General features: G+C 43.1%; 1 protein-coding gene across 1 annotated transcript in view; it reads right to left on the bottom strand.

Moving 5' to 3' along the window:
- Positions 1-826: 826 nt before the first annotated feature.
- Positions 827-11,608, bottom strand: part of LOC311529346 (uncharacterized protein) — a gene marked incomplete at its 3' end in the record, with an annotated part of 243,415 nt that continues 232,633 nt past the window's right edge. Inside the window, exons 4-5 of the mRNA XM_084645293.1 lie at positions 3,956-4,058; positions 827-909 (exon numbers count right to left, since the gene is read on the bottom strand). Of these exons, the coding sequence (XP_084501419.1) occupies positions 827-909; positions 3,956-4,058 (186 nt within the window). The remainder of the gene's footprint in view (positions 910-3,955; positions 4,059-11,608) is intronic.

Raw genomic sequence — 11,608 nt, 5'->3', positions numbered from 1 at the left:
TGAACTGCTTTCTGCCTCCAGCTGATGAAGAAAACATACTACACACAACATGTGCATCTCCCTCACACTATAGTGCAAAACCTTAATTACAATAATTAGGCTCAGCTCTTATTTAGCACTTTTCATCAGTAGATCTCCGAGAGCTTTAAAAAGAGGTCAGTATCACTAACGGAGGCAAGGAGGGACGAAGTGACTTGCTCAAGGTGACCCAGCCAACCACTAGTGGAGATGGAACAAGAACCTAGGTTTTCTGAGTCCCTGGCCAGTGTACTAGCCTCTAGGCATACTGCCTCTCCCTGCAATGCATAACGCACCACACACTTAAACTGTGCACACGTCAGAACACGTCAGAATGTTTGCTAATGCTGAGTTTGTAATTGACCTTTTAGATATATATTTACAGTTGTAAGTGGTCAGTACCTATGAAAATCTACTGTTGTTTAGGAACCTAATTATGGATTAAGGTGGCCAAAATTAAGGGAGGCAAGTGTGAATATTTTGAATGTCTTCCTGCACGGACACTTACAAGAATGGACATTTTAATTAACCTGATTGAATGTCAGAGTCTGGGGGTTTGTTTTCAGGCAGCAAACTCACTGGGAGGCTGCACAATCTTCTTTCATTCTATTGGTGACAGCTTTTGCTGTCTGTTTGTGCAATAACCTATTGAACTTTTCCCGACTGTAATTCAATATAGAATAGATACTTGTGGGAGGCTTTTTTGGCAGGGAGCACTGAAGGCCTTAAATCAATTTCAGTTTTTCAGCTGTTTAATGCATTGATACCAGCTGGAAGAAATAAATGAATAAAAGGATCCATGTTACTTTTATTTATCCGGAGCTGAAGCTTCTTGGTCTTCCCTTTGTGACACTGATACCACATAGCGTGTGCCCATTGTCCCACCTTCACCTAGGAAACACAGACTCTTACACATTGACAAATAACTTTTTCAGTATTTTGTGTGTGTGTGTGTGTGTGCAAGAGTCTTTAGTCTTTTTATAGAAAGAGAAAAGTTCAGCAGGCCAGACAGAGGACTCACCCTACTCGAGAGGGCCAGCTGGCCAACCTAATGGCTACTGCAAAAATACTCTGGACAGCTCTAGGGCTCTGTAAAATCCTCTTAGCTATGGATGGACCACGGAAGGCCCCAAAACTCAGACCCATTGCACAGAGGGGGGTGTATTGAGGGGACAGGCTGTGGAGAGTTTGTATAGTGATATCCTTGCAAACAACAATATAAGGTCCCCGTGAAGGGGTGAAGATGAACGTGGTGAGAGTGGCAGTAGAATACCCATCCTGAATTCTGCAGATCCACAGACCACAAATCCTACGTGGGAGTGAAGGGAAGTGAGTGGTCTGTAGTTACAGCTGCAAACTGGATGGCCTAATTCAACACTGGGCATGCGGAGGGGCGTATTGGGGCCTACAGATTATAGGAAGAAAGAGTAGGCCTCATCTCAGCTCTACCTACAGCAGCTGAACTCAGCTGGGGTGAAATTTACCCCAGCATGGTGGAGGAGGGGCACAAAGGCCTTCATACTGCGGAAACCCTGCACAGGGAATGCCTGCGGGTTGGCTGCCTGTGTGGCCACACAGGGATGCTTGCGCTTCAGGGTGGTTTGAGGCCAGGCACGGGGAGAGGATGTGGACCTGCACGTGTGTGGATTCGGTGACAGCTGGTTTCCCATTCAATTAGCACACATGGGGTACAGCTGCTATACCAGTCCCTGAAGAGAATATGGGGGTGGGTGAAACAGAGGCTGCATGATGGCCCAGCTCCTAGGCCCTGGGATGATGATGGCCCCACTGACCACTCATGCTTTATGAGGGTGGCTGGAGAGATTTTCACCCTAGCTTGTTTTGTTTTTTCCCCCAGCCAAGCTAGTGTTAAGGTAACATTAGGTGAACAGTGCACAGTGTTAACCCAGCAACGTTATCAGTCCAGGAAAGGGAAAAGCACATAGGTTCCTGCTACCATGGTTAATATATTATGGAGAGAAAGCACTTCACTGTGTAAGAGACAAGTGTGGCACATCAAAAATACCCCCAAAGGACAAGTGTGTCAATTGTTACTTGAGCAATCAAGCTGGTTCCAGTTTGCCTGGGGTGAGGAAGTGGCAAAAGGAGGGGGTCTTACTGCTAGAGTGATAAGTAACATAGTCAAGGACCCTTCTTTTCTGGTGAACTTTTGCTGTGAGTGAAAATGAAAACTGTGGGCCACAATAGAGCACTGAGGCTGACGTCCAGTATTCAACTCAGCATGTCGGATCGCCATGCTCAGCAGCTACTCTTACAATGGGTGAACTTGGGAGAGGCAGTTTGTCTGGAGGCCAGAGAAACCATCCAAAAGAAAATATACAAAAGAAAACAAAATAAAATCCACTCCTGGCTGTACCAAACTCCTGGATCATACCAGTGTGCAGTGTTGTGGATGGTCAGGTCTACCACAGGATTCCATAGTTCTCTATCCAACCAGCTTGGGCTTCTACAGCCAGTAAAGGAAATTTTATTTTCCCAAACAGCTGTTTTGCTGGTAGGTTACATTTCACAAGGTTTTACACGTAGTTCATGCGGATCTATATATATTTGGTGAAAATCTCCAGTTTTGCTGAATAAACCTTGAAAAGTAAAAGACAGCTGACAGGATTTTCAAAAGCACTTAAGTGACTTAGGAGTTCAAACTCCACTGACTTTCACGGAGGCATTTTTGCAAACCCTACTCAGAAAAAGTTTGTTTTAGAATTTGCCCCAAGTGAAGAAGAGAATTATACTGAAGCAGTTAATATATCGTTGACTTGAGTGTAGGCTATGCTGGTTCACACCTGAGGATCTGGCCTAAAGGTTTAGTCTTCAGGTGGAAGTTCTCTCCTCTGGGCTAGATATAATATCCTGACATAGTGATCACCTGGAGGTGGATAAAACCAGAGGGAACAAGGGTGTATATGTCTGTATATGAATCGTAACATATATGTCTCTTTCTGTATAATTAAAAAACCCAAACTGACTTGAATCAAGTATTATGGTAGCAAGTCTTGCCAAAGTAAACACAGAAACAAAACCTATTTCTTATAATTAGCTGCTGCAGTGTAATTCTTTTGAAAGAAAGAAAAATTCACAACGTGTACTGTGTGTATGCAATTAAAAGGGGAGAAGCCCTGGTCCCCAAATGTTAGCAAAAATAAGAGGATTAAATATACAGTGCCAGGGTCATACACAGGGAAATAGTCCTGTAGGGTTTCTAGCAGATATTCTAAATGCAGGGTAGGGTGATCTTTCAAGACTGGATCACATGGAAGGCTTTTTCCCCCTGTGGGGATTGCCTATTTACCTGTGACTGATCAGCAAAGATGACTGTTTTGTAGCAAGTCACCAAGGTTCTGTGAGAGGTCAGTATGAAATAACCATTAAAGAGACAACAAACATTACTGTAGATTGGGGTAGAGTAGATGGCAGTGAAACTTAGGCAAGGGGAGCCCTCTATTGTCCCCTTGAGTACAGGGCCAGTCTCCTGAAATGAGCTGTATGCTGGTGGATCTCTGTGTCAATGTACGGATATGTTGAAGACAGTGGGGCTTAGTACAGGAGCAAGGTTCTGCCTGCATCAGTTGCAGGATAGGGGCTGTGTGTGTATGTGGGTGTGTGTGGGTGGGTGTATGTACACACACACATATATTAAATATTAGGCATGGCCCTTTACTTCCCATTCCCCCGCCCCTTCCGACACTCTTATAAATCAGGGCAGAATTAATTCAGGCACTGCGTTTTATCTGATAAACGTCAAAATATGTAAATACTGGGCTCTCTTCCTTCAGTCACTAAAACAAATGGAAAACACATTTATTAGCATAGAGATGAGTTTAATCAAATCAGTGGCGAGTACAAATTAGCCACAGGAAACGTAATGAGCTGGGAATTAATTAGCAGCATAATGATAATAACTTTGCCTGCTGATTACCTTGCGGCCATGGCGCTTCCCCAAGGGCCTTCCATGGGTTCTCCAACAGCTGATCTTTTCTGTTGCAAGAGTCCCTGAACTGGAACAGTATGGCCGACAATGCCTGAGCAAGAGACAGGAGGGAGAAAAAGACATGAAAAATACAACCAGGCTCACTTCACTTTTGTAAGCCTATCACTTCTCGTTCCTTTCCCTACCGCTGTCCTTATTTATCCTTTCCATCTCAGAGCACTCCCCTTTCTCTCTGTTATTGTTCAATTGGATTCCTGCCCGGAGGAAATGGCTCTTGATAATGTGTAAGCTTTATGGATGGGGTAAAATATCTGAGCTACGTTTGCAATATGAACCAGGATGCACCGTCCAGCCATGGGGCTTGTGCTGCCGTGCAATGTCAGCTGGGAGAGCAGCCCATGCCAGCGTGATTATTTCAGCATTATTTCTGCAGTCTGCACCTCCGTGGCTGCTTTGAGCACGAGGCTGGCACTGGCTGACATCAGATCCAGCTAGTTTGAAAACAAATAAACACAAGGGTGCTTTGGAAATGGATTGTAGGTGTCTAGAGAAGGGCAGGAACAAGGTTTTCCCGGAGTCTCAGCTGGCATTTTCTCAAAGATGCAGGCAACAGGTTGGAGAGGAACAATTGGCTGCTGGGGCACTTTGTAAAGTGCTGGACTTGTAAATTAACTGTTTGACTTCCGTGGTGATGGAGAACAGTGGGGGAGGGGGGAAGGGTTGGATGGAGAAAAGGGTCAGTCTATTTTCTTCTATTTATTTATTAGTATTCCTTCTATCGCCCTCCCACTGTAGCACCTGCCTGCAAAATAATACTTGGTGCCGAAATAGAGCCTACCATTGGAGGAGATACAAGCACTTGATAAAGCTTCATGAATCATGCCTGGCAACACCCCTGGGAGGTAGATAAGAATTATCATTCCCATTGGCATAAAGCTATTACTCCCGTTGGCACTTACGGCTAAAGTGTTCAAATTTGGGTGCCTAAAGTTAGGTACCTAAATAAGTAGTTTGATTTTAAATGTTGCTAAGCTAAACAACACAATTAAAAGAACCAGCCCACTTATTTAGATGTTCTTATAGGGATTTAGATGGTTGACTGCAGGCATCCAGGTTTAAATGTTTTGTTCAAGGTGGTTTCCCCAAGTCACGCAGGAGGTTTGAGGCAGAGCTGAGGAGAGAGAGTGTATTTTTCGGTTACCAGCTTTAGGCCTTCACTGCAAGGCCTCCTGTCCTCCCTTCTCTTGGCTATTTGGCTACAATCTGCACAAATGATCCATGCAACCAATACATACTGTTGGTGAGGCGGGGAAATAAAACTGAGCAAGGAGTGGGGCTGCCCAAACCTGATGCAGTGAAACTGACCCAAACAGAGAAATTTGACAATTAAAAAAAAATCAATTTTGGAAGGCAAGGAACAGAAGTTTAAAATAAACAGACAAACACAGAAGGATTTGCACATTTTACAAAGCATGCCTAAACAGACTACGGGAACAAGTCTGCACCACTCACACTAACTCCACAGGGGTTCAGAGAAGCAAGTTTCTATTTCTCTCAATACTGAAATGAACTGAAACCGAAATTGTGCCTTCAACTCCCCCCGCCCTCTAAACCTTGCGAAACCTCAAATCCAGATCTGCAGTTTGGGATTTAGACCCAGTTCTAGTGTATATTATTGGTGCCTTGACAGACCATCTGTATTTGGCTTTTGGATGTTCAAATAAACACTTAAGCACATAAATCCCAGGTTTATACACCTAGGGAGAGCTTTTCAAAAGCACTCAGTATTGGCGTAACTCTGCTCCATTGAAGTCAATGGGATTTTACCATTGACTTTAATAGGAGCAGTGTTAGGGCAATGCTTTGAAAATCCCTTCCTGATTACTAAGCTGAACATCCAAATGTGGGATTTGGAAGTCTCGTTGAAGTGTCCATGTCCGAAGGTTGGGCACTGTTTACTGTATTCTCATGCTGACTTGTACTCAGATAAAATTAAGGACTCCATTTTCAAACATCATTTTGCAAAGTCTGCTTGCACACGGGAAAGACAACACACAAAATCTACATTTGCCTAGATACAGGTATGGGTCAGTTTCCGTTTGCATGCAGTTATCTGTTTTGTTCTGAGCACATCTGAATTCTTTAGCAAATTGACTTTATAATGAATTGACTTTAGCAAAGCTTTTGATACGGCCTCCCACAGTACACTTGTCAGCAAGTTACAAAGTATGGATTGGATGAATGGACTATAAGGTGGATAGAAAGCTGGCTAGATCGTCAGGATCTATGGGCAGTGATCAACGGCTCGATGTCTAGTTGGCAGCCGGTATCAAGCGGAGTGCCCCGGGTCAGACCTGGGGCCGGTTTTGTTCAACATCTTCATTAATGATCTGGATGATGGGATGGATTGCACCCTCAGCCAGTTTGCAGATGACACTAAGCTCTGGGGAGAGGTAGATACACTGGAAGGTATGGATAGGGTCTAGAGTGACCTAGACAAATTGGAGGATTGGGCCAAAAGAAATCTGATGAGGTTCAACAAGGACAAGTGCAGAGTCCTGCACTTAGGATGGAAGAATCCCATGCACTGCTACAGGCTGGGGACTGACTGGCTAAGTGGGAGTTCTGCAGAAAAGGACCTGAGGTTTACAGTGGATGAGAAGCTGGACATGAATCAACAGTGTGCCCTTGTTGCCAAGAAGGCTAATGGCATATTGGACTGCATTACTAGGAGCATTGCCAGCAGATCGAGGGAAGTGATTATTCCCCTCTATTCGACATTGGTGAGGCCTCATCTGGAGTACTGTGTCCAGTTTTGGGCCCCACACTACAGAAAGGATGTAGAGAAATTAGAGATAGTCCAGCGTAGGGCAACGAAAATGATCAGGGGGCTGGGGCACATGATTTACGAGGAAAGGCTGAGGGAACTGGCCTTATTTAGTCTGCAGAAGAGAAGAGTGGGGGAGGGGAGGATTTGATAGCAGCCTTCAACTACCTGAAGGGGGGTTCCAAAGAGGATGGAGCTCGGCTGTTCTCAGTGGTGGCAGATGACAGAACAAGAAGCAATGGTCTCAAGTTGCAGTGGGGGTGGTCTAGGTTGGTTATTAGGAAAAACTATTTCACTAGGAGGGTGGTGAAGCATTTGAGTGGGTTACCTATGGAGGTGGTGGAATCTCATCCTTAGAGGTTTTTAAGGCCCAGCTTGACAAAGCCCTGGCTGGGATGATTTAGTTGGGGTTGGTCCTGCTTTGAGTAGGGGGTTAGACTAGATGACCTCCTGAGGTCTCTACCAACCCTATTCTTCTATGATTCTATGCTTCTGCAGGCACAGCTGATACAGGCAAATGCATATATTTCACAAGAGCAACATTGGCCCATCGTTTAAAAACTTGTGGGAGACTGCAATTGTCTCCCAATAGGAGGTTTATGTGATGTGTGAACAGTACAAATATTTTCCTGGGAGTTCCTGCTACTTTTGGATTCGCTGCAGTGGGTTGATTGTTATATAACCTATGCTATTTATAATCTAGGCTGTGGGCAGAATGAGAAGAAAGATTTTTGAATGGACTCTGATGGTACTTTTGGTATTTTTGTATGAATCCTCACTTCATGCATCATTGACCTAATAGAAATTAGTGGCTCAGTCTGGCTGCCTCATACAAACACCAAAAGTTTGCACATTTGTACCTACGTTCAGACTCTCTATTTGTTTGTCAATATTGCACCCACAACAATAGTGTTGAGTCAGCTCTTGATGAACCAAAACCAGACCCATTGCACGTACCATATGGTAATCTACATACCTGCAGGTAGTGAAGAGAACCTCCTTGACATTCTTAGGAGCAAACATCATCCTCTAGATCTTAAGACTTGATTGCACTAAGCCATCCTAGGCCTTCTCTTTGTTAAAAGTTGCACCAGTTCAGCTAAAGATGTCTTTTTAAAATCAATTTAGTTTAATTCACACAAATATTCTTAAATGGATTTAATAGGGGACTTGCACCATGTAACTAATTTGATTTAAAAAGACCAGGGTGCATTTCAATATTATAAAGACCTAAGATTCATTCCCTTGGATAGATGTTTTGGTTCTTCAAAGTGCTACTTCCTTTTGCTACCTGCAGATGAGTAGGTCACCTTATGATGCATATAGCTGGCCAATTTTTGATTCACAAAGAGCTGATTCAACACTGATCTTAAGTGTTACTAACTGTGATGAAATATAGAGCCTTTTGAACATGAAGTCTACATCATGCCCCTTCATATTGAAGCATTTTATCCCTCCTATTAATTCAGCAGGAGGAAGAATTCTTCCTGCTTCATATGCAGTGAGCTAAATTCTATTCCATTTCACTGATGTAAATGTGGACTAACTCCAGTGCAGTTAATAAGCACAGAATTTGACCCATTATGTTCAGGGCTATGTAGACCTACAAAAGCTTTTAGGCAATCACCACTTTAAGCATAAACATGAAGGAATTTTGTTTTCATGCAATTTTCTTGCCAGTGCTTTTTCTTACAAATCTGTTCAGCTGTCATGTAAAATATGCCCTGGTTTGTGCTAATGTAGATTACGCATATTTGTCCTCAGTGGATGATTAAGTGCTCTGATCTTGACTGCTAAGTTAGCAGCAGGGTATCCCTGCAAAGGGATTGGAAGTCTCATTGGATAAATTGCATAGATGAAATCTGACCTGTTACGGATCTGGTTTTCTTTTTCTTTGCTAAGGTGAGTGCTGCCTTCTTTGCAAAAATAAACCTACCTTCTAACATATGACAGGGAGATACCTGGCCTCTTTCTGAGTCCTCCTTCACTGGATGTACAGCAGTGTAAACCACTGCATCACATTCTAATTTCAGTGACATCACTGTGAATCAGGAGTACCTCTTTTGCCTTCAGCAGCTCACTCCTGATTTGCAATAGAGTCACTGAAAACAGAATTTGGCTCATTGAGTTCAGTGGAGTTACTCTCAATTTATACAGCACAAGTGAGAGCAGAATCAGGCTCATTATTTCTCAGACCCTGTGTTCTCCAGGCAACTTAGCTCATGCAGAACATGCAAGCCTTGTTATTAGAGGGACCGCACACCAACCAAACTGGAAAAACTCCTTCAGGGAATAACTGCTTGGCCAGTCTCGCTTTAATAGCACTGCACTTGTACAGTGTACACAAATAGATTGTTTTCTATGAGGAAGTGGGAGCTATTTTCATGCCTTATTTGCATAATGTCTCAAATATGATTAAAAAAATCAAGTTGCAAAGTGCTTTGTCATTTTACCATTCCTTTCCAAACCCTAGCAGCTGTGATTTGGAATTGACACAGTTAAAGGTATTTGAAAAGCTTAGAATTTCTTTTGACTTGTTTGTCTTTAAACCACATCATCATTTTAAAAGTAGAGTGTCTCTCTCTACTAATTGTGTTGTCTTTGGAATACTGCAGTGCTCAGAAGCAACAGTAACAAGTTCTTCAGAGGATTTTCAGAAGCATAAAAGCTTTTGCTTTTTCCTTTCCAAAGCTTTTCTTTGACCTTCTTGAAGGCATTAAAAAAAAAAAAGCTTTAAAAACCATCAGTATAAATTGATTGTTTACTGTGATGTTTGCAGCCTTGGGAGAGAGGTAAAAAAAGAATAAAGAAGAAGAAGGAGGAGAAGAAGAAGAAAAAAGAAAAACACAATCACCACCAGCTCCCAAAGAGGAACAGATGAGGTGTGAGCTCAAGAGAAAATATCCCAATTTTTAGCTTGATGCCGTTTCAGTGAAGCAGTGAGGTTGCAAAGATAAACAAATAGATAAGTATTCCAGGAGTATCAGCTGTGCACAAAGGTGCAGTTATTCTTGAAAACCCACATGCTGAGGGGTTGCAATGCTTTGAAAAGGAAAGTGTAAAAGCAGAACCCAGAAATATCACAGGGAAGAAATATGTATCGATAAAAAGTCTTGGTACAACTTTATCTTACATGATAGGGCTATCATATTTATGGCTATTATAACATACCCACCCACCTACCCACAGAGTCTAAAGCAGGATTTCAGGTGACATTTGATGAAATCGCCCCATTAGATCACATAACTGTGAGCTGTTTCCTAAAGAACACAATGGCCTGTGGCAAATGTATGAAAGTGCTAAAATGTGTTAATGATGGTGTGTTATTATTGGGAACTAATGCTGCCATGAATGCATGTCACCACTGCGTATGTTCCTGCAGATGAGTTGGTAATTACAGTTGGATCCAAAGTAATTACCATGAGACTTGCACTCTGGTTCAGCAGACAGAAATAACCATGTACTTTCCTTGTCCCCTGCGTAGTGCTTGCGATGTAAATTAATAGCCAGCCGCTACCATGAAAGTAAAGAGGTATTTGCCTTACAGTCATGCCCTTTTAAATTAAACATTGATGTTTCTTTTATGAGAGAAACACAGGCTGCCTTGCACCAGTTTACGTTTTCCCACTAAAGTATTTGAACATTTACTTTACAAAACAAGATACGCTTAAGCAAAATTAATATTTATAGGTTTCCCATTTGTGCAATTTGTTATTTGACAAAATAACTTGAGCAGGTCTCTTCTTGGGTTTACTTTGCACTCTAGTTTAATTATTTTGCTTAGAAAAAAAAGTTAAGGCTGGAGGGAGAATGGGTACTTGGCTAAATCTTGTACTGTCTCCCTAGGTGGATGGAAGATAGATGCATAGAGTACTGGCCATGTGTTTTTCTGAATTTTTCCAGGTCACATCTGCCAGTGAGTTTCCTCTTTAACCTAAGAACAATAAACACCTGCACCACCACGTTAAGCACCTCTCCTGATGAACAGCTCCAAGGCTAGTCATACTAAAGCCCAGTGTTCACTCATGAAAATATACTGTTGCAATGTAAAGTTTTATTTCCCAAATGCCCATTACCGGAACATGCAGCAGTTTTCACACCGTGCCGCGACATCCTGAATTTGCTCTATTCTTTGTGACTTAAAGCAAGACTGTGCTTTTGCAAATATGTTTCCTTCCTTCGGGGAGAAAGGTTGTTTTGCATGGGAAAGGAAAAATGAAAAAGGGTCCTGTGTTCACTTTCTTTTGGCAATGTACGCATAACGTTGTCAGAAAAATGCTGTCTCGGACGTTTCAGTCTCTCCTGTAGTAATTTTACCCAGAAGATCATTTCTCTCAGAAATCATTTGCTAAGCCCTCATTTTAATTTAAGAATTCATTCAGTGCACTAAATCTTAGCATTTTGTGCAAGAAATATTTGTCATCATTTTGTTAGCTCTTTAGAATGAAAACCCAAATGGGTGAGAGAGAGCTTCTCTTAAGCCGGGGTGGGCAAACTTTTTGGCCTGAGGGCCACATCGGGGAATAGAAATTGTATGGTGGGCCATGAATGCTCATAAAATTGGGGTTCGGGTGAGAGAGGGGTGTGCGGGCTCTGGGGTGGGGCTGCGGCTGAGGAGTTTGGGGTGTAGGAGGGTGCTCTGGGCTGGGACTGAGGCGTTTGGAGAGCGGGAGGGGGATCAGGGCTGGGGCAGGGGGGTTGGGCATGGGGAGAGGCTCAGGGGGGTGCAGGCTCCAAGCGGCGCTTACCTCAAGCCACTCCTGGAAGCAGTGGCCTGTCCCTTCTCTGGCTCCTATGCGGAGGCATGGCCAGGG

This window comes from Lepidochelys olivacea (assembly GCF_965140295.1).
Source record: "Lepidochelys olivacea isolate rLepOli2 genome assembly, chromosome: 13".
Classification (NCBI taxonomy): Eukaryota; Metazoa; Chordata; order Testudines; family Cheloniidae; genus Lepidochelys; species Lepidochelys olivacea.
The sequence above is the reverse complement of the archived record's forward strand: the minus strand, read 5'-3'. Positions and strand labels throughout refer to the sequence as shown.